Source organism: Lynx rufus, unplaced genomic scaffold (assembly GCF_022079265.1).
Source record: "Lynx rufus isolate CCGP_SWC_20201006 ecotype Redwood Valley unplaced genomic scaffold, mLynRuf1.p SCAF_53, whole genome shotgun sequence".
NCBI classification, from domain to species: domain Eukaryota; kingdom Metazoa; phylum Chordata; class Mammalia; order Carnivora; family Felidae; genus Lynx; species Lynx rufus.
In genome coordinates this window covers 829820-851705 of record NW_025814871.1, presented here as the reverse complement: position 1 = coordinate 851705, position 21886 = coordinate 829820, and the positions used below count along the sequence as shown (strand labels likewise).

The 21886-nt window shown below is 63.3% G+C and overlaps 1 protein-coding gene across 2 annotated transcripts; it reads right to left on the bottom strand.

Moving 5' to 3' along the window:
- Nucleotides 1-651: 651 nt before the first annotated feature.
- Nucleotides 652-16193, bottom strand: POLRMT (RNA polymerase mitochondrial). 2 transcript variants are annotated; one of them, XM_047100768.1, is made up of 21 exons: nucleotides 16106-16193; nucleotides 15474-15572; nucleotides 12424-13031; nucleotides 8820-8950; nucleotides 8504-8696; nucleotides 7529-7678; nucleotides 7127-7291; nucleotides 6872-7039; nucleotides 5512-5736; nucleotides 4539-5327; nucleotides 4106-4228; nucleotides 3701-3823; nucleotides 3274-3453; nucleotides 2905-2991; nucleotides 2707-2820; nucleotides 2563-2615; nucleotides 2381-2479; nucleotides 1413-1485; nucleotides 1091-1182; nucleotides 936-1006; nucleotides 652-836 (listed from the first exon to the last, which is right to left on the bottom strand). In XM_047100768.1, exons 1-21 carry the CDS (start codon nucleotides 16191-16193, stop codon nucleotides 787-789), a joined length of 3681 nt encoding a protein of 1226 aa, XP_046956724.1. In that variant the 3' UTR covers nucleotides 652-786. The 2 variants fall into 2 exon arrangements, with proteins under 2 accessions (XP_046956724.1, XP_046956723.1); XM_047100767.1 differs by having other exon boundaries at nucleotides 936-1182.
- Between the last annotated feature and the right edge of the window lie 5693 nt (nucleotides 16194-21886).

Here is a 21886-nt window from a genome sequence, read left to right as displayed (position 1 = left end):
GGCCGCCGTCGTCGGCCGCCCGCCCCAGAAGCCATAGAGGAGTCCTAGGTAGTTGTAGTCGGACGGGCGGGCCGGGGCGGCGCGGCAGCCCCCTCCGAGCCCCCGCCGTGCCCTTCATCGCCCTGCGCCCACCCACATCGTCCTTGCCCCCGGCGGCGGCCTCGCCTGAGTGCGTGCGAGGGGGCCCCCCTTCACCTCGGTGCCTCAGTTCCCCCAACTGTGAAGCGGGGACGGGGACGGCCCCGTGGCCGAAAGGAGATGGCTGTGGAGTCCTGCCCGCCCCCACCCTCGTAGGTGGCCCGTCCGATGAGGATTCTGTTTTTTAAGTGCAATACTTGGCCCGCCGGCTTCCCGCTGCCCCCATCGCGCTCACGCAATAACCGGCCCGGCCCCCCCCCCACCCCCCCTCTCTCCGACCCCGTCCGCGCGGCCCGCGGTGACCTCCCCCCCCCCCCCCGGAGCGGGCACGCCCCGCCCCCTCCGGCGCCCAGGGGCGGGCAGTCCTGGCTGCGCCCGGGCGCGGGGGTCGGAGGTGAGGCCGGGCCGCCGTGATGAATGTACCGACGGGCCGAGGCAGCAGCGCCCCCGCCGCGCTCCACGCCCCTAACCCCCACACCCCCATTCCGCGCAATAAACGACAGCATTGGCGTCCAGCCTGCCGGCCTCTGACTGCTTGGTGCCGGGGCCCAGCTGCTCGGGTGCCCCGAGACCGGCGGGAGACGCTCGACCCCATGGGTGGCAACAGCTTTATTTACACTATGGTACAGGGCGGGCGGCGGCGCGGCGTCAGCTGAAGAAGTAAGTGGAGTGCTTCACCTGCTTCAGGTCGAAGGCCCCTGTGGAGCAGAGGGCCCAGCGGAGACCTTGCGGCGGGGCCCTGGGCGACACCTCCGCGCCCCCCGCCCTCAGGGAACGCTCGGGGTGTCGGGCCCTACCTGTCTTGGGCACCGACTTCAGCGTGTCCTGGAGCTTGCCAGTCCGCACGCTCTTCAAGTGCTGTGGGGACCTGAGGCCGAGGGCAGGGCGGGCGTGAGGCCCAGTGCGGCAGGGAGGGGTGGTCCCGGCCGCACTGGGGGAGGGGGCGCTAGACCTGGAGCCAGAGCAGAATCGCTTCATCAGGAACCTGGACAGGTTGTGCAGGATGGGCTGGCTGTGCAGGCGCACAAACTGCTCCCGGCATACCTGGGGGCGGGGCGGGGGGGGGGGGTCGTCGGGAGGGAGAACGGGGGGAGGGGCCTGAGGGGCGGGGGCGGGGGCAGGGGCGGGGCTTCCCAGGTCCCGCCCCAACCCGGGCACTGACGGCTGGACTGAGGCAGCCGGTGCCTGGTGCTACGGGCGGGGCAAGGGCGTGGGGTCAAGGGGACCCGCCGCCCTCCGAGGGGGGCCGGGTGTGGGCGCAGGGCGGGCAGCACCTGGTTCATGACCTCCACGTCAGCTGCGTGGGTCCAGAAGCAGTCGTGCACGGAGACGAAGGTCAGGCCTTTCCTGCGGTGGCAGTCGGGGTCTCCCGTGAGGGGGGCTGCCCCTCCAGGGCCACTCCCCCCTCTGCTCCTTCCCATCCTCACCTCAAGCCCCCCCACCCGCGGTGGGACCCGGCTCCCCACCGGTCAGCTCACCTGTTCATGGTCCCGCCTCACACCCTCTTCACACCTCCTGACCCCCCGTGTCCCAGCCACTGACTGTTTGCCAGTCTTGTTAATACTGGGAAACGGTTCTCCTCTTAGTAAGAAAACTCTGTCCCGTGTCACTGCCCCCCCCCCCCCGCCGTCCCCAGTTGCCGCAGCCGATACTGTCCCCCCACCCGTCACTACAGGGCTCTGTCCCAGGGGTCCTGTGCCACCCGCAGGAGGCAGGCACAAATGGCAACCTGTCTCTGAACGCCGGCTCCTTTCTAACCCGACTATCCACACACCTGCCCTGTGGCCATGCTTGGGTGCCTCTGCAGAGCTCAGAACAGAAACCCAGACGCTTCCCCCTACAAGGCCCACGAACCCGTCAGAACAGTGTGCTGCCGTGCGGGCACTCCCTTGGATGGAACCACAGGCACTTCTCACTCGGAGCAGTGACACCTTCCCCACCGGCCCAGCCAGCTGCTTCCCCCTCACACACACCTCGCCGCCTCGGGGCCTTTGCGTATGCTTACGTGTAGTCCTTTTCTGGGCACCGGGTCCCACGACCCAGGTGACTAGGGTCCTCGCCTCCTGTAGGCCTCGGTCCTGGTCCCCTGACCCTGTCTGACCCGGCCTCACCACCCGCCTTCCCCGCTCGGTGGGTCCCCACTGTGTCCCCAACACCCAGAAGAGGGTGTGCACACAGACCGCTAACAGACACAGTCTGAGCACGCCCGGCCCACGAGGCAAGCTGCAGACGTGGGGCCCACCTGTAGCAGTGGAGGGCTGTGAGCATCATGTGTGAAGAGTCCAGAGAGTGGATGAAGTTGGGGGGGAAGCCGTTCTTCTGCTTCAGTGTGTTGGGCCTCCTGGGGAGGGGGAGGACTCAGCCGCCTCTAGCCCGGTCTGACCCGGGGGCAGCCCCCAGCCCAGCACCCCCACCGGCACTCACTGGCTGGCATCCCCGCTGTGGCTGAAGGTGAGGCTCTGGATCCCGCCGCCGATCTGCAGGAGCGGGGTGGGGAGGGTCAGGAGTCCCGCCCGGACAGGGACACACGGAGCGGGGGTGGGGTGGTGGGGGCGGGGCCGCACCTACCATGACCTTGGAGTCCCGGTGGTAGGGCTGGATGATGGGGATGCCCAGGGGCGTGACCCACTCCACAGCCGAGCCCGCGTGGGCAATGAGCCGGGCGCTCTCAGTCAGCCAGTGCTGTGGACACAGGGCACGGGCTCAGGGCAGGGCCCCCCTCGTCAGGGACAGCCCGGTGGGCCCGGGGAGGGGGCGAGGACACACCTGGATGGCCCGCGTGCCCGAGAACATCTCCTGGAGACTGTTGAACACCTGGCGCACCAGGTAGTGAGACGCCTCCCACACGAACTCCTGGAGGGGGTGCGGGGCAGCGGTCGGCGGGCGCACAGGGTGGGCGATCACCCACCCACCGCCCCCCAGGAAGACGACCTCACGGCACCCTCTGGGAACCCAGAAGCCCGGCCCCATCTTTCTTTCGGAGAGAGACACGGGGGCCCCTGAGGCTGGGGGGTCGGGGGGGGGGGGCAAGGACTGCTTGCTGTCCAGCAGCTGGCCATTCAGGGCAGGGGGCGGGCCGGGGCCGGGGGAAACCTCGACGCCGCCGCGGGGCCAAGCGCCCGCCAGGCTGCGCACCTGGGGGAAGTCGCTGAGCTCCCGCAGGCGCCTCTCGATCTGCAGGCGGCCCCCGTAGCGGGTGACCCCGTACACCACAGTCATCACCGTCTGCTTCACCACCTTGCGGCTGATGAACCCCTCGAGCACCTGGGCGACCCGCACGCCCCGCTTGGCGTCCTGACTGCGGAACACCTCCACCTGCGCAGGCGTTCGGGGTCAGCGGGCGGGTGCGTAGACCTTCCGCCTCCCGCCCTGCCCGGCTGCCCCTTCTCTTCCCAAGGACCCCACGGTTCCCTCTTCTGACACCTCCCCTGGGGAAGCCCACCCTGACTGCCTGCTCCCGTCACAGGTGACTGGGGCCACGCGACCTGCAAATCCAGGTGTCCCCAGGACGGAGACCCCATGCGGGCCCTGGGCACGAGCAGGCGGGGACCGCGGTGCCCACCTGCGCGGCCACTCCGCTGTACACGTCCTGCGGCACGTCCGAGGGCAGCAGGTTGACGGAGGCGGCCCCGATGCTGTCGCGGCCGAGAGCGGCATAGTGCTGCAGCCCGTTACAGGAGCCGTCCTGGGGCCGACAGGGGCGGGGGGCGGGGCAACCCTGGGGATCGAGCCAGCGCTCCGGGGCGCCCCAGTGTGCCGCCCGTACCACCGTACCACCGTACCACCGCCGTAGGAGGTCGCCCCGCAGGGCCAGCCACTCCCACGGGGGCCGGCCTCCACGAGGGGGACACCAGCCAAACACAGCGGGATGTGCACTAGACGCCCGCACTTCTACGGAACCTCGCACGCCTCCAGCCGCGCCCCGCTGAGCCAGGCGCACCCCGAGACAGGGTCCCCGCCAGCTCACCTGGTGGACCGGGAAGTGAGAAATATAGGCAGCGGGGTCGGGAGCGCGCACGGCCCGAGCGATCTCCATGCAGCAGGCCAGGGCCTGCCAGGGCTCCTCCACCTCCATCCACCACTTGCGGCCCTGAGGGAGGGCAGCATGAGGCCGGGACAGAGCCCCCCGGAACAGCGGCGGGGGTGGGGGGGCGGGCGACGGGAGCGATGGGCAGGGAGGGACACCCGGGAACAGCCCCGAGCGAGCAGGAGCGGGACGGGGAAAGGTCTGGAAGGAGAGCTAACCCTGGAGGGAAGGGCCGCAAAGCCGCCGGGGAACCGGGGCCAAGGGAAACCCCGAAGGAAGGCCGCCGCCAGGAGCGTGCCAAGGGAGGGGCGGGGGGTAGCGGGTGCAGGGAACAGGCGGGGGAGGTGGGGGGTGGGGAAGACCCCGCCCCTACCGTCATGGGCCGGTCGGCAGAGTCCAGAATGTCCTCCATCACCTCGTCGGCGAAAACCAGGCGCGCCCGCAGCGGCTCCCGCTTCTTGAGCCCGGTCAGGTTGACCAGGTGGATCTTGAGCCAGTCGAGGCCGCGGGGGCCGAGCGGGCGGCCCTGGGCGAACTCCAGCAGGGCGCGCGCCAGGTCGCTGCCCAGGTGGTTGAAGTGGGGCGGGCAGGGGTAGGTGCGGCCGCGGAAGTCCATGTTGTGGGGCAGCCAGAAGACGCAGTGACGCAGGTGCTGCGCCAGCGAGAGGCGGTAGAGCGCGTCCGACCGCAGGCTGTGCATCTCCCGGGCCACTTTGAGGCAGCGGGCCAGCTCCCGCCGCAGCTCGGCCTTCTGGGCAGGCGAGGCGTCCGGCGGCAGGCGGCCCTCGGGCGGCCGGGGCGCCTCGGACGGCGGGGCCGGCACACCCAGGCGGGGGCAGCCCTTGGCGGCGAAGAGCTCCAGCACCAGGTCCAGCACGCGGCCGTTGACGCGCCAGGCGCAGTTGCCCAGCTGGGTGAGGGCGTCCAGGGCGCCGTGCAGCTCGGCGGGCGGGCAGCTGTCCAGCAGGCGCTGGTGCTGCGTGGTGCCCTCCACAGAGCGCACGAGCTTAGTGGGACTCAGCAGGAAGGCGCCCGTGTGCGGTGACGTCCAGGGCAGCGGCGGGCACAGCATGGGCACCTCGGCCGCCTCAAAGGTCAGCGTGTGCTCCGCTGCGGTCGCCAGCAGCTGCGTGAAGGCCGGGTGTGGCTTCAGGATCCCGATCTGGGGGCGAGGCGGGCAAAGACCGGCAGAGGCGTCGATCGCCCCGAAGGACGCACGGCGGGCAGAGGGCCCCCTCCAGCCCCGGGCCCGGGCGTAGGACCCCAGCAGGATTTCCACAGGACCCGGCCGCGGCCCCGGGGTCCCCACGGCACCCGGAGCCCCCCCCGCCTCGCGCAGGCCCCACCTGGCGGAAGCTGCGGAAGGAGTACACGTGGTAGAGCACCGGGATGAGCGAGCAGGAGCCCTGGGGGGCGGCCAGGCTGCCGGGCATTTGCACCACCTCCACCAGCATCTCCGCCAGACGCTTGCCCAACTGCACCAGCACAGGCAAGGGCCAGGGCTGCTCATGGGGGGCCTCGGGCGCCCCCAGCGTCTCCCAGTACTGCCGCGGCAGGCAGGGCACCGCCACCTGGGGGCGGGGGAGTGGGTCAGGGGCTGGGGGTCTGAGCCCAGCCCTGCACCCCCCCCACCGCCCCGGGCCTCACCTGGGTGTCCGAGCCGCCCCCCCCCCCCACCGACGGGCCTCACCTGGGTGTCCGAGCCCCCCCCCACAGGCCTCACCTGGGTGTGCAAGGCCCCCCCCCCCCGACGGGCCTCACCTGGGTGTCCGAGGCCCCCCCACCCCCCCACGGGCCTCACCTGGGTGTCCGAGGCCCCCCCCCCATGGGCCTCACCTGGGTGTCCGAGGCCCCCCCCCCCTCCCCCACGGGCCTCACCTGGGTGTCCGAGCCCCCCCCCACCAATGGGGCTCACCTGGGTGTCCGAGGCCCCCCCCCACGGGCCTCACCTGGGTGTCCGAGGCCCCCCCCCCCACGGGCCTCACCTGGGTGTCCGAGGCCCCCCCACCCCCCCCCCACGGGCCTCACCTGGGTGTCCGAGCACCCTCCCCCAGCACGAGCCTCACCTGGGTGTCCGAGGCCCCCCCACCCCCCCCCCACGGGCCTCACCTGGGTGTCCGAGGCCCCCCCCACCAATGGGCCTCACCTGGGTGTCCGAGGCCCCCCCCCCCCACGGGCCTCACCTGGGTGTCCGAGGCCCCCCCCCCCCACGGGCCTCACCTGGGTGTCTGAGGCCCCCCCACCCCCCCCCACGGGCCTCACCTGGGTGTCCGAGGCCCCCCCCCCCACGGGCCTCACCTGGGTGTCCGAGGCCCCCCCCACCCCCCCCCCACGGGCCTCACCTGGGTGTCCGAGGCCCCCCCCCCACGGGCCTCACCTGGGTGTCCGAGGCCCCCCCCACCCCCCCCCCCCCACGGGCCTCACCTGGGTGTCCGAGCACCCTCCCCCAGCACGAGCCTCACCTGGGTGTCCGAGGCCCCCCCCACCCCCCCCCCCCACGGGCCTCACCTGGGTGTCCGAGCACCCTCCCCCAGCACGAGCCTCACCTGGGTGTCCGAGGCCCCCCCACCCCCCCCCCCCACGGGCCTCACCTGGGTGTCCGAGGCCCCCCCCCCCCCCACGGGCCTCACCTGGGTGTCCGAGGCCCCCCCCCCCACGGGCCTCACCTGGGTGTCCGAGGCCCCCCCCCCCACCAACGGGCCTCACCTGGGTGTCCGAGGCCAGCAGGTGCAGGTACTGGTAGTAGCGTTGCTGCAGCGCCTGCACCTGGCTGAGCTGCTTCTTCTGCACCGCGTGCCGGTTGAAGACGCGCAGGCCCAGCTGCTGCGCCAGGGAGAGGAGGGACTCTCCCTGCGGCGGCAGCACCTGCAGGGTCTGGGGCGGCACCGTGAGGTGAGCAGAGCCCGGCCAGCGCCGCCGCCACCCCCCCCCCCCGCCCCCCCCAGCCCGCCGACGCCCCACCTGCAGCAGCAGCCTGGCGAGCTCCCGCTCGGTGAGCAGACACAGGTACGGGAAGAGCGTGGGGCGGCCGGAGCGGGCGGCGCGGGCCTCACTGGCCTTCACGTCCCGCAGCCCCGCGCACAGCGCCTCCACCCACGCGGTGCGCAGCTGCTTCAGGGTCCTCCGCTGCGGGGGCGGGGCGGACACAGGAGTCACCGCCTCGGGAGGGGGGGGAGGAGTGGGGGGGAGGAGTCGTGGGGGGGGAGGAGTCGGGGGGGGGGGTGGGGAGACCCCGGAGGAGGGGTCCTACCGAGCCACGTGGCCCACCTCGCACTCTCCTCGCGGCGGCGGGCGACCCACCGGCTGCCCCGGCCCCACCGCCCGCCCGACCCCAGGGGGCTGCGATTCAGCCGAGCTTCTCACCGCGTGCAGGACCTCCTTGGTGAGCAGCTGGGCCTTCTCCACCGACTCCACAGTGACGGTGGTGGCCATCTCCACACGCAGCTGCTGCTGGAAGAGGGTCTGCAGCTTCCACAGAGGCAGGTGCAGCTTGGGGTATGACACGGGGCCCTCCTGCGGGGTGGGGACAGTATGACACGGGGCCTTCCCGTGTGTGTGTGTGGGGGGGCAAGCAGGAGGTCAGGCCCCCACAGGCTGGACTCTCCTACACACAAGGCCGACGAGGGCAGCTGTCCGGCCTGCACGTCCAGGACCCCCACCCGCAGAGCCACATCTGCTTCTCCGAGTCCCCGGAAAATCACCCCTCCGAGAGGATAGAAGGCAGCCAGGTGCCAAAGAGCACGTGACAGCCACCCAGCATTTGCCCGGCCTCACCGGGTGGGGGTGGGAACTACCTGGGGAGACACAGCTCAGGTCTCTGGGCGGTGAGCTCGTGTTTAAACTGGAAACTGTGCAAATGCGTGACCCACCCAAAAAGAGAAATTGAAAACCGCAAAACCCAGCACGCTGAGAATCACACACAGGCCCACACAAGGTAGGTCTTCTAATGACTGCACAGCGGATAGAACCCCGGCCACACTGCCCACCTGCTGCTTGAGGCCGGCCAAAGCTCGGGCTGTCTACACCCAGCTCTGGTATGACGCCTGTGCTCTGCCCGCCGCTGAGCCTCTGGGTGGGAACCCAACGGCGAGGCTGTGGCACCTTCCAGCTTTAATCTTTAGGGTCAGGGCCCCGGTGGGGACTGGGACTTGCCAAGGCTGGTTCGTCTGGCCTCTGAAGAGCAGGGAGGGCACCCCTGGGACGCGGGTGGCTCCGAGAGAAATTAAAGGAGGGGCCGAGGAGACTCCACAAGGACAGGGTGGTCCCGGCTCATCTCATCCCCAACAGGACACACCCCCCCCCCCCCCCCCCACCCCGTGGGTGTCTGGGCCCTCTCACCTTGGCGTAGATCTCCCTGAGCAGGGGTGAGGTGTTGACCTGGGGCTCGGGCTGGGGCTGCAGAGGAGGGCTGAAGGTGGGCTGGGCCTTGTGCACTGCCTGCAGGAGCGCGGCCTGCTCCTCCTGGCACAGTGGCACGCTGGAAAAGAGGTCCTGCAGCCGCAGCCCATCCTGGGCCATCTGGTCCAGACACCTGTGGGGGCGCATGGTGCCTAAGGGATGGGCAGCCCCCAACACCCTGCAGGTCTCAGCGCCAGGCGGCCATGGGGGCCTTCTGGGCGGCCCGGGCCCCAGCAAGGGCCCGATGCCCACCCACCTTTGGACGGTCCTGGCGTCCTGGTCCAGCCGCCCCATGCACTGGAGCGCAGCTGCGTAGGACAAGAGGTCTGGGGTGAGGCCGGCATCTTTCACCATGAAGAACACGTAAACCAGCTCTTTGAAGGAGCCCTGGGGAGACCAAGTTGGGGTGAGGGTCCTGGGGTGGCCAGCCCGTCCCTTGAGACCTTGCTCTCCAGCCAGCGAATTAGGAAAAGGCTTGCCGGCCAAGTGCAGCGCAGGCGCTTGGTGACACCACGTGGGACCAGGTGGGGGCTGGGTTCCCGACGGGAGAGGTGCTGATACCGTGGACGTGAACGTGCACTACTCCAGCCGCTACCAGAGGCTCTTCAGTGTTCTCTGCGTCCGTGTGCTGTCTTCCACCCACCTGCTCCGGGGTTAGCCCACCTCTTCCCCATTTCCGCAAGTGCTAGTCCTGTCCCTGGTTTGAGTGCGGCCTCTCTCACACAGGCGCCGTGGCTGTCAACCTCCCTCCGACACCCCCCGGCTGGAGGCACGCCGCGTTCAGGCCTCCGTTCATTTCCAAGTACAGGAAACCTTGTTTGCGAGCATAAGTCGTTCCAGAAACATGTGTGTAATCCAAAGCACTTGTATGTCAAAGCGATTTCCCCATGAGAAATAATGGCAACGCACAATCCAAACATATTCATGTAAAAATGATTACGATACTGTAAGATAATAGAAAATAATATAATTCACGGTATAAAGAAATACACATTAACCTGCACTTACCTTTGAGAACCTCCGTGGCTGGAGCGAGGGAGAGGAGAGAGAGGAGGGTGACTGTGCAGGACAACTGTCACTATCACTAAGGGAATCGCTGCTATCTATCGGCTCAGTGCAATCTTCTTCTTTTCCTGAGGCTTTAACAGGGAACCTATCCGGTGACGCTTGCTTTGCCTCCTCTTGAGGGTTTTGCAAAAACGGGACATCGCGTTGTCGCTAAACAGACCCGTTGCTCACATTGCTACAGCCTTATTCGGGCGGTGCTTTGCTACACAATTTTGCAGTTTCCCACACTTCACACATCTCCCTAATCTCGTGTGAAGTGAGGGATTCCTCCGCCTTCTCCTCCTCCTCTGCAGGCGAGGTACAGACGTAGACTTCCTGTAAAATCTTGCAATTTCAGCCCCTGCATGCCTCGTTCATAGTCTCCAATGATTTCCTTCGACTTCCACCAGAATCATCTCCTTCTTACCGCCTTTCTCCTCAACCTTTTTCTGCGTGGGGGTCACCGTATACGCTGCCGCGGGTGCTGACTACAGCACATGATTAATAAACTTTTGTCACGTGCCGCACTTAACGTAACTGGCAGCGAGGCAGCAGAGGACAAGGTCCCTATCTGCAGGCGGCCCGACCTTGAATGAAGCAAAGCGTTCCCGAGCTCGCTCTCGGATGGAAAAGCAAAGGGCTGCCGGCAGGTGCGTCGAGGGGACAAAAATACACGAGCGCCAACGTTCTGAAAACTCCAACGAGACTGAGCATCCCAGCGTGGGCGATGATCACCCACCCCCGCAGAGAACCACTGGCTCAGCTGCGACCGCATGACACTCGGCGTCATGTTCTAGGTGAACTGCAAGACCTCGCTCGCTCACCAAGTGAGAATGTATCAGGAACGTCTGCCTGTCTCGCGGAACAGCTTCCTCGCGGTCCAGGTTCTGCTGTACGTGCTACGTTCTCTTGCAGCTGCTTCCCGGACCACTGGAGGTCTGTGCCGCTGCACACCCGCTGGAGAAAACAAGGCTCCTAGCACGCCCCACCCCCGCCCCCAGCTCCTGCTGCCTTCATCCAAGGCGTGCCGCCACACCAGGGACCGCGGTGCCGGCAACCGGGTTTTCAGGCGCTTGTCTCAAGGACCTCGCCCAGGCCGCCCTACTGGCCGTCAGCGGCCACACGTAGCCACCACGTTTAAACCTTCAGCTCTGCAAATGCTCGGGGGTCACGCGCAGCCGGAGCAGGTGAACGTGCCAACGGGGCAGGGACCCCCACCGGACAGCGCTGGTCTACAGGAAGCGTGTCTGAACCCCACGTGCCGTCTCACCTTTACGCTTTACAGAGACACACGCGCGCACGCGGACACGGTGGCCGAGGCTCTAAATCAGGCCCCTCTGCCTTACACGCGGGGACACCGAAGCTCAGAGAGAAGTGGGAGGTGTGGGCCACACGGTGAGCAAGCGGCAGCCACAGGACTCAGGCTGGGCTCTGGGTAACAGCCAAGCCCCATCCCGCATGCGCAGGCCGCCCAGAAACCATGACTTCCGGAGCCCAGGATGCCTGTGCAGTCCACGCACGACGGGCCTGGGATGGGGTTAGCAATGCCCCCAAACCCCCACCTACTCGGGACCTCATAACACGGGCCCTTGAGGGATCTTTGCTAACGGAATGAGTTCAGATGAAGCCGCGTGAGGAGTGTCAGGACAGGGCAGATGCGGGACACCTGGAGACGCCTGGGGACGCGGCCACAGGCCCAGGACCACAGGGGCTCCGGGAGCTGGAAGAGGCAGGAAGGCAGCGGCCCCGCCCGCTTTGACCTGGGACTGGAAAAAAATAACTGTCACTTTAAGCCACCCAGGTTTTGGTCATCGCCGCAAATGCAGGAAGCTGGCGCCCGCGCCAATGGCAGAAATGTCCCGCCGTAACAGGGCCCTGTGACCTTGGGGGGAAGAAAACGACCTTCTTGCCTTCACTAACTCCCTGAAGCTAGTGCGTCCCAGTGACGAAGACAAACGTGACTGCCGCCTGTGGGGACCGGGCATCTCCACGCCACGGGCCGACACAGACATAAAGCGATGGTGGCCCCTGGGCCTGCTGTCCTGTCCTCGAGTGAGGCCCGGCCGTCTCGGCCACAAGCCCACGCTCACAGCCGGCGCCTCGGTCCCCACGCGACGGTCTCTGCCTCGGGCCTGAGCACAGGGAGGGGGCTCGGAGCTGCGCCCCTGCGAGGCCACGTGAAGAACACTCTTGAACAAGCAGCCCGGGCCGCCGCCGCGGGGAAATTAAAAACACTTGGAGAGACACGGGGCATGGCCAGAGCGGACCCCGCAGGGAACCCCACGGCCACGAACGAACGCCCGCATCGAGACGCGCTGAGCTAACTCCCCACCCGAGGAAGCCCCACCTAAAGCAGCGAAGTCGCTGTCCCGAGAAGGACCTGGAAACTCCCCCGGAGGCCAAAGCGCCCCTCACACCAGTCAGGCACAGAGGCCCCGGTCGAGGCGTCCAGAAGGAGCTAACTCCCCACCCGAGGAAGCCCCACGTAAAGCAGCGAAGTCGCTGTCCCGAGAAGGACCCGGAAACTCCCCCAGAGGCCAAAGCGCCCCTCACACCAGTCAGGCACGGAGGCCCCGGTCGAGGCGTCCAGAAGGAAAGGGACTAAAACGTTCAGCAGGACTCCCTCCTCCTCTTTTGGCTGTTTTGGGAAATGTCCGTTGAGGGCCACGTGGGACCCGTGGTTGACAAGCCACGAGAATCATCAGGACGGTAACAAGCACAGGACTCGGCCTCTGGGGCTCAGAGCCCCGGGCTCGGACCAGGCGCGCCCCGGCGGACCCCGCAGACGCCCCTCCCCCGGGGCCGCCGCTCACCTTGCGAGCCCAGCCGAGCATGACGGTGTTGTACGCGGCCAGCGTGAGCACCCGCCGCTGCCGCCACTTGCTGTGGCAGGTGACCAGCACGTGGTGGGCGAGGGGCAGGTGGCCCGAGAGCAGGCAGCACTCCAGGAAGGCCAGGAGCCTCTGCTGCTGGGTCTCCAGCCGCGCGGGGGCGCCCCCCGCCTCGTGGGCCCGCTCCGCCTCGCAGCTCAGCCTCCGCGGCGCCTCCCGCAGCAGCCGCGCCAGCTGCTCCTCCCAGGGGCTCCGGGGGGTCTCCTGCTCCCAGCGCAGCAGGCGCTCGGCCAGCGGGGCGCTCAGCAGCTGGGGCACCATCCGCAGCCTGTGCTCACAGGCCAGCTGCTGGGCCCGCACCTGCAGCTTCGCCTGCAGCCGCTGCTTGCGCCTCTGCATCGCCCACTTCTCCTGGTCCAGCTTCTGCGCCCAGTGGCCGCCGAGCCCCGGGGCGGTGCCCTCGCCCCCCTTCTGGGCCTTCCTGCGTGGCTGGAAGCCGCCGGCTTCTGGGAGTCGGGCCGGGCGGGGCCTCCTCACGGTCACCTCCGACACCCGCGCGGCCTGCAGCTGCCGCACCCGGGCCTCGAGCACTGTGGGGGCGAAGGGCGAGGACGTCAGGGGGACCCCCGTGCGAGCAACAACCTCTTCAGACCTGCGGTTTTGGGGGGGTGGCTGTCCTCGCCAACTCTCGGGGCCTTGGTTCTTTTTTTTTTTTTAAACGATTATTTATTTTTGAGAGAGACAGAGCGTGAACGGGGGAGGGGCAGAGAGAGAGGGAGACACAGAATCGGAAGCAGGCTCCAGGCTCCGAGCTGTCAGCACGGAGCCCGACGTGGACTCGAACCCGTGAACCACAAGATGATGACCTTAGCCCAAGTTGGATGCTTAACCGACTGAGCCCCCCAGGCACCCCTCGAGGTCTCAGTCCTATGTATGTCCCCCAATTTTCAGGCGCATACACCCTACCCACTCATTCAGCACCTCTGCGACAGCCTGACTCAACTTCCCAAAACCTGCCCCTCCGTGTCATCGTCACTGGCTGTCACTGTCACTGGCGGCGTGGTCCTTGCAGGCCCTCAGCCAAAAAACCCTTAAGATCGTCCAAGCCTCCACACCCAGCCTGTCAGCACACCCTCAGAGGTGTGGCGCTGCCTCAAAATCCATCCAGGTGCCCCAGGGGCCCTGCCCTCGCCTCCCCCCACTCCCCCCAGGCTGCGGCCACAATGGCCTCAGGGCCTCTGCACACTCTACTCCTGATCGCTATGATCGGTATGACCGGAGTTTCCTGCAGAGTCAGGTGCCACGGCTAGCCCTGCGTCACAACGGCTTCACAGATCACGGGAGTCCCCGACAGATCAACACGTAACCTTCTTCCGTGTCCCTCTGTTTAAGATGCCTTATTTCACATACGTTGTTAATTCACTAACGTTGAGCCCACACCCAACAGCACCGCAACTGTAAGCAAACACCTATTTCTGGGCGCCTGGCTGGCTCAGTCGGTTAAGCGTCTGACGCTTGATGTCGGCTCAGCTCATGAGCTCACAGTGTGTGAGTTCGAGCCCTGTGCTGGGTTCTACACTGTTGGTGTGGAGCCTAGCTGGGATTCTGTGTCTCCCTCTCTCTCTCTCTCTCAAATCAATTAAGTAAACATTAAAAAAGTAAAAACGAAAATGTGTATTTTCTCCAAAAGGCACATCACAGCCCTCTCGAACTTAGGCACTATGCTTGGGGACCACGTTAAACAGCAAAATCACCAACAGACAGCCCCCAAAATGCAGAAACGTGGCACTACACATTACCTTGAGAAGGACACTTGTTTACAATATGTGCTAAAACAAGAGGCCAGTGTGTCACCTGCTTCAACCCCAGCTGGGGACGGGGACATCGGGCAGCTCCACTATTTGCTGCTCTGCACGTGTCCACAAGGGACTGGGACTTGGGGGTTACGGATGGAGTTTAGTTCTTAGGTAACTGTGCAAATACTACTGAGGACCAACGGCACCCACGCAGTCCAGCCGCACCCGCCGGCCTCGGTCCAACAAAGACTTGCTGGAGTAAACTGAAGAGGCAGGGCGGCCTTGGCCCCTGTAGGAGCCAACACGTGGGGCATGCATGTGGGGCATCCGTGTCTGTCGAGGAGGTGAGGCCGACGTGACGTGGCTGTGCGCACAGCTTTTCTCCCCGCGGTGGCAACGGTGCCTTTGGATGACAAGGCAGGCATGGACCTGTGACTGGGGGGGGGGGGGGGTATTAGCTTATCCTATGCTAGAGGACAGAGTTGGCGGGTTTTTAGGCTGGAGAGTGATGTAATGCGATTCAGACTTCCAGAACCTTCCTCCATTGAACATAGGATACTCGGGCTTTAAGACAATTAGGTAGTGAGTAAGAAACGAAAGAAGGTTGGTGTTGAGGACGATGGTACTCTACTTCTCTACGTTCAGAATTTCCTGAAACAAACTTTTCCCTTTTAGACACACTGGAGACGCGGGGCGGGGGGGGGAAGCAGGAAGCAGTGGCCATGGTCTGGGGGGCTCCAGTGAGGGAACACACATGCCCGCACCTCCCTGTGGCGGTGCCAGGACTGGGCCGGCCGGCCCACGCTGTGAAGACGGCAGGACCCCGACTGGACCCCTCGGGCGCCCGAGCCCAGACAGCCGAGCCAGGGCACGTGCGTCAGTTCAGGATTCGAATCCTGACTCTGCAGGAGCAGTTCGTGCAGCCTTGGGCCAGCCTCTCCAGCTACCACGTTGGGCCTCACCAGGAGAGTAGGAGCGCCTGCGGGGTTCGGGGAAGGGGAAACAACAGCCCTCTGTGTACAGCACAAGCTTCCTGTCACCATCCGCATGAGGACACTGAGGGCAGGGGAACCATTCAGTTACCCTGCTTTGCAGAATGCAGCCCTTCTCGTGGTGTCACTGTGAGGAAACGGGGAGGTAACCCCCCAGCAGAGTGCCCGTGGCTGGGAGGGGCGGGGGGACAGAGAGGAGGGGCTTCAGGCTCCAAGCCTTCAAGCCTTGGGGGTCTGGGCTCACCCTCCAGCAGCTCCGCGTGGCCCCAGTCCTTCCGGCGGTCTTGCTCACAAGGGCTGGCAGACAAGCTCCTTCTGCGGCCCCAGACACCACTGAGGGCCCCTGTGGGCGAAAGAGAGAGGCTGAGGGAGGCAGAAGGAGGCCCGCAGCCTGGGAGGCTGGGAGGGCCTCGTGTGGACAGAAATCGCAGGATCCTGGGGCAAAAGAGCTCTAAATTCATTGCAAACCGTCAGTGGTCACGGGCCTCACGCTGGAAAGAACCCAAGAGGTCAAAGGTGAAGGGGACCTTACAGAAAAGAAATTTGGGCGTGGGATCAACATAAAGGGTTCCTCCAACTAAAGGTGCTGTGAGAGTTCAAAGGTCAAGGGCCCTAAGTCGCAAAGAAGGGGTCAGGGGACTCCAAAAGGAACCAAGAGTCAAGCGTCCAAGTGCTGTGCCGATCCCCATCGGGGGACTGGCCTAAGGGCGAGTGAAAGCGGGGTCCAGTCAATGGGTTCCACAGAACCACACTGGGCAAGGAGCAAAGGTGGGGGGTAGCTGGATCCCGGGGACCTAAAAGCCGAAGGTCACGGCCGTGGGGAGAGGAGGCAGTGGCAGCGGCCATGGCGTCACCCTCGGGTCTCCCCCGCGTTACCTTCCTCGGCCAGGGGGCCGGGGGGGCCCGCAGGCCACAGGGCCCTCCGGAGACCGGACGCGCCGCGGCCCCAGCGAAACGCCGACATTCCGCACGCCGACCGCCGCGCCGCCCGCGCTGTTCGCACCGCCCACACCGCGCCTGCGCCGCCTGCGCCTGCCGGGAGTTGTAGTTCCACAGCCTACGGCGGCTGTGAAGGGACCTCGCGGCGAGAGGAGGCAGCCGGAACCACGATTCCCAGGGAGCAGCGGGGCCGGGGAGTCTCCGACGCATGCGCCGATAAAGCCCTCTAATTGGCTCTTCCTCCTGCCAGGGAGGGGCGGGACAGAGCCGTTGCTTGGGTAACCCGGGGTGACTCTAAGCCGTCTTCGGGAGGACCGGGAAGCCGGATTGTTGTTGTTGTTGTTGTTGTTGTTCTTCTTCTTCTTTCTTTTTTTTTTCCTAAAGGAATGGTCGCCAAATAGTTAAGACAGCGTTCTGCAATTTAGAGGTTCCTGTCTGCGATCTTCATTGCTCCAACTTCGACTTTGGAGCGGCAACTATGACTAGCTCCAGTTTATTGCGGAGGAAGTTGAGGCTGGGAGAGGTCGAGCAAGTTGCCCCAACATTAGGGAGACCGCAGTGAAGGCAGAGGTCTGTCTGACTCCCAGCCCCAGACCAGGGGGAGCTGGGACGTCGTTTCCAGGACGTCTCCCTCGTCCACTCCCTCCAGTCCCAAGGACAGGAGCAGAGCAGGGCGTGAAAAGCAGACCAACCTACTAAATTGATTTGATGAAAAATGGAATGAGCCCGGAGCCTGAAAGTTCCCAGTCCTGATCTTCAGGGTGGTCTCACTCGGGAGTAGTCAGAGCCAGAGCTTCAGAATCAGACCAGGAAGGCACTTGGGAAACTGAGGCGGGGGGGAGAGGAGCATCAGCTGGCATGGAAGGATGAAACTAAGAATATCTGGGGTAACTGTGTTCCAGGCAGAGTTCACCGCAAGTGCAAAGGCCCTGAGGCAGAGTCAGGTGTGGATACCTGGAGAAGCTTGAGCAGAGAGGGGGTTAGGAAGAAGAAGCTAAGACAAAGCTGGAGGAGTTCTCAGGGGCCAGGCCAGTGGGCCTTAGGGGCTTCAGCTCGAGCTGCCACCTGCCCTTGGGCTCTCAGACTTGGTTATCCCATTAGCCCAGAGTGGAAGCTGGACGTGTGCTCTAGAAGGGCCAGCCTCCTCGGCCTGGCGGCCTCTTGAAAGCACATTCCAGACGCAGCTGCCCACGCGGGCCTGTGCAGTATGATTCCACCGGCTGGGAATGTTTTCAGCAGACAGCAGCGTCCTCTCAAACCTGCCCCAACCCACTCCAAGATGCCCCAGGGGCCTCGACCTCAGATCTGACTCACTCCTGGGATGGCCTTCCTGGCCCTGAGGGGCTGAATCAGTATGACCTGGTCTCCCCAAGACCTAGATACACCCCCCTCGGACCCCCTCAGTCTGGCAGAGCCAGGAACCTGTGCTGGAAGCCTAGACTTTGGAATCGGTGTGCCTTTCTTGACGCCTTGGTCGTCTCTTACATGCAACGGGGCATCAGATGATGCCCTAAAGCATATTCCCCTGGAACCAGGGTCCTGGAACTTAGCAGTGAGAAAGTTCTTTCTGCTCCCACTCAGGCACAGGAGGTCTCGCTGAGTGCTGCCTACATCTGACTCCTACCTCAGCTCTCTGGCTGTGATCCTATCGGTCTGAGAATTTGTCACATGGTCGTCTCCTCAGTGTTTCTTTTTATGGCTTATCGTCATCATGTCTGTGTGTGGTTCTGGTTTTCCACTCCTGATGGTGACATCAAGTTTCCTTGTAAAACTTAAGTAAGAAAAATATGAATAACACACAGGACAGGTGGAGGCAGATGTAATTAAACGGGGAACACAGCGTCAGAAGTTGGAATTTGGGCAACACCGTGTTTCAGAAGCTGTTTGCTTATGTCGGGTTCTGACCCAAAATGTTCGGTCAGATTCGTGCCATGAGACATTCAGATGAGCCTGGGTTGTGTCCATGTTGAGAAAGGTGGAGAAAGGCCAGGATCTCTAGATGGGAGGAGATGGTATCAGCCCCCTAGGGCTGCGTGTACCTTCAACAACAGAAAGTTATTCTCTCACATTTCTGCAGACCAGGGCAACGTCAGTATCTGTGAGCTGAAATAAAGGTGTGGCAGGGCTGTGCTCCCACTGGAGGCTCCAGGGGAGGGTCCTTCCCACCTCCTCCAGCTTCTGGGGGCTCCACGCGTCCCTTGGCCTGTGGCTGAGCCCCTCCAGTCTCTGCCTCCGTGGTCACGTGGCCTCCTCTGTGTCTATGTCAAATCTCCCTCTTCTGCTTCTCTTATAAGGACACTTGTGACTGTATTTAGGGCCCACTGGGATGATTTCCTCATGTGAAAATCTTAATTGTATCTGCCAAGACTCTTTTTCCAAATGAGGTAAAATTCACAGGTTCCTGGGATGAGAATATGGATATATCTTTGGGGACCGTTAATCAGCGGATCAGAGACTATCCTGAGTTTGTGATCAGAAAAAAAAAAAAAAAAAACAAAAAAAACTATTGGAGGACATTGTGGGGACAACAGGGGCCATCTGAGCATGGATGGTGGATTAAATTGCAGTTTGGTTATGACAGAGGACCTTGCCTTCGGGAGATACATCCACATGTTTAGAGGTGAACTGGTACCATCCCTGTGGCTTATTCTCGAATACCCACTTACGTAAAAAGATTACGTGTGTGTGTGTGTGTGTGTGTGTGTGTGTGTGTGTGGAGGCATAATGTCAACAGTGCACAGGTCAAGAATATAGCTCAGTTTCCACCAACCGGACACATGGGTATTCCGAAACATGCCCCGCCCCTGAAGCCCCCTCACGGTCCCATAGCTGCCCCAAGAGTGACACCCACATCCTGATGCCTCACACCGTGGCTGCTTCGGCCCCGTCGCAGACTGTGACATAAATGGACCTCCTTGTGTCAGGCTACTTCTACACAACATTATGTCTGAAATTCATCCACACTGTGCTGTTCCTGGGGCATAGAATTCCTGGGGGCGCCTGGGTGGCTCAGTCGGTTGAGCGTCCGACTTCGGCTCGGGTCATGAGCTCACGGTTCGTGGGTTTGAGCCCCGCGTCGGGCTCTGTGCTGACCGCTTGCTCAGAGCCTGAAGCCTGCTTCGGGTTCTGTGTCTCCTTCTCCCTCTGCCCCTCCCCCACTCACGCTTCATCTCCCTCTGTTTCTCAAAAATAAATGTCAAAAAATTTTTTAAAAAATTCCCTTGTGCATATACGCTACAGGGTGCGTGCCCTCCTGCTGATGGAGAGCAAAAAGAATACATAGAATTGGAGAATACAGGAACAGGGTGCTCACTGCACTGTCCTTACAACTTTTCTGTAGGTTTGAAGTCTTTCAAAAAACCGCAGCGAGACATCACTCTGCCCCCACGAAGGTGCCGGTAGTCAAAACAACGGACAATCACCAGCGTCGGGAGGGTGTGTAGAAATCAGAACCCTCAGGCACGGCTGCTGGGGCGTAAGACGGGGCAGCCGTTGTGGACAACGGTCTAGAAGTTCCTCAAAACACTGAACACAGAATTATTATATGACCCAGCAATCGCACTACACATATACACGAAAGAAACGAAAGCAAGGCCACACACAAACCTGTACACCCACGTCCACGGCAACATAATTCACAGCAGCCAAGCCAAAAGGTAGAAACAGCCCATGGGCACCTGGGTGGCTCGGTCCATTAAGCACCAGACTTCGGCTCAGGTCATGATCTCACGGTTCATGAGTTCGAGCCCCGAGTCAGGCTCCGTGCTGACGGCTCAGAGCCTGCAGCCTGCTTAGGATTCCACGTCTCCCTCTCTCTCTGCCTCTCCCCCACTCACACTCTGTCTCTCTCTCAAAAATAAACACATTAAACACTTTTTTTAGGGGCACCTAGATGGCTCAGTTGGTTAAGTGTCCGACTCCGGCTCAGGTCATGATCTCACAGTTTGTGACTTCGAGCCCGGCGTCGGGCTCTGTGCTGACAGCTCAGAGCCTGGAGTCAGCTTTGGATTCTGTGTCTCCCTCTCTCTTTAATGCCCCTTCCCCACTCACACTCTGTCTGTCTCTCTCTCTCTCTCAAAAATAAATAAACATTAAAAAAATTTTTTTAAAGGTAGAAACAACCAAGTATCCGTCAATAGATGAATGATACATACCATGTGTCCACCGCGCACGCGCACATCCCTCGGCCGCGAGCAGGCGCGAGGCGCCCACACCCGCCGCCCCGCGGACGGACCCCGAACACACGACACTCAGGGAGGGAACCCGACACGAGAGGCCACACGGGGTGTGAGTCCACGTGTGTGAAACGTCCAGAACAGTCTCATCCAGGGACACGAGGGGGGCTCGTGGGGGCGGGGGCTGGAGGGGGAGGGACTTGAGGTGAATACTAATGGGTCCGTGTTTCTTTCTAGGCTGATGGAATATTCTGGAACTAGATAGAGATTCTAGATGATGGCTGACAACTGTGCACTGAAAACAGAGTTGTGTACTTACATGAGGGAATTGTGTGATGTGTGAATTATATTTCAATTTTTTTTAACGTTTATTTATTTTTGACAGAGAGAGAGAGAGAGAGACAGAGAGAGACAGAGCATGAGTGGGGGAAGGGCAGACAGAGAGGGAGACACAGAATGTGAAGCAGGCTCCAGGCTCTGAGCTGTCAGCACAGAGCTCGACACAGGACTCGAACTCACAGACCGCAGAGATCATTGACCTGAGCCCCCCAGGCGCCCCCTGAACTATATATTTCAATGAAGCTGTTATTAACCTGCAACAACGCCTGGGGCAGGACAGCTTCCTGGGCGTGGGTCCCACCCCCCTCACGCAGAGCCCAAAGACTGTCCTCCTGGGGGGCAGAGTGGGGAAACTCCAGGAAGGGAAGACTGAGTGTTGCCTGGTGGGAATCAGGACGTTATTCCAAGTTTGTGTGTTGCACCCTCTGCCCAGCAAGGTCACGGATTCCCTCATTCTGTCCTTCCAGCCTTCCCTTCCCGGCCCATTTTCCAGAGACACCGAGGCTTGGGGACCTGATACAAGCATGCAGGGTCCCTCAGGCACTGGCCTCAGGGCTCTGGGTGTGGGGGACATCCTCTCCCAGATGGGAGGGGGCACACACCACGCCTGGCCCTCCTGGGGCCAGGAAGAGGGATCAGGGAATCCCCAGAGCCACAGGGAAGGCATCCCAGCTTCTGGCCAGACCGGTTACCCCTCCAACACGCCATCAGGTCAGGCTTGTCACCTTGTCTTCACCCGGGTGCTATTTAAAGGTGCCACCTGGGGCTCTGGCTGCAGGACTGGGTCTATGGCAGCAGAGGGACAGGGACTGGAGCCCTGGGATGTGTCCTGCGTGGGGCTTTGGGGAAGCTGCTGACCCACTCAGCCTCGGTTTCCCCATCTGTCAATGACATCTCTTGGCTCTGAGTCTGTGAAGGAAGGTTCACTGTGCCATTCTCAGGATCCAGGGCACAGGGTGCCTCCCAGTGGGCCCTGGGTGTGTCTGTGAATGATGAGCAGGTGTGGGTGTAAACGGAGCCACGCCATTCCCACCTCGGACATGCAGCTCTGAACGCTGGGCACAGGGTGCTGGCCTCAGTCATCACCCATGCCCCTGTCAGCCGGCCACAGATGTGCTCATGTGTCCACCCGCCATCAGCCACCTTCCCGCCCCCAGCACCCCATCCACCCCCCTGCTCCTACACCTGTAGCACAGCATTCCCA

Bases quoted from the DNA above. Each gene is read 5' to 3' on its own strand.
- POLRMT (XM_047100767.1), bottom strand. From the start codon at position 16,193: ATGTCGGCGTTTCGCTGGGGCCGCGGCGCGTCCGGTCTCCGGAGGGCC. The intron at 4,229-4,538 runs GTAGGGGCGGGG...GCCCTCCCTCAG, and splicing joins CTGCCGACCGGCCCATGACG to GGCCGCAAGTGGTGGATGGA. The intron at 3,824-4,105 runs GTGAGCTGGCGG...TGTCGGCCCCAG, and splicing joins CTCACTTCCCGGTCCACCAG to GACGGCTCCTGTAACGGGCT.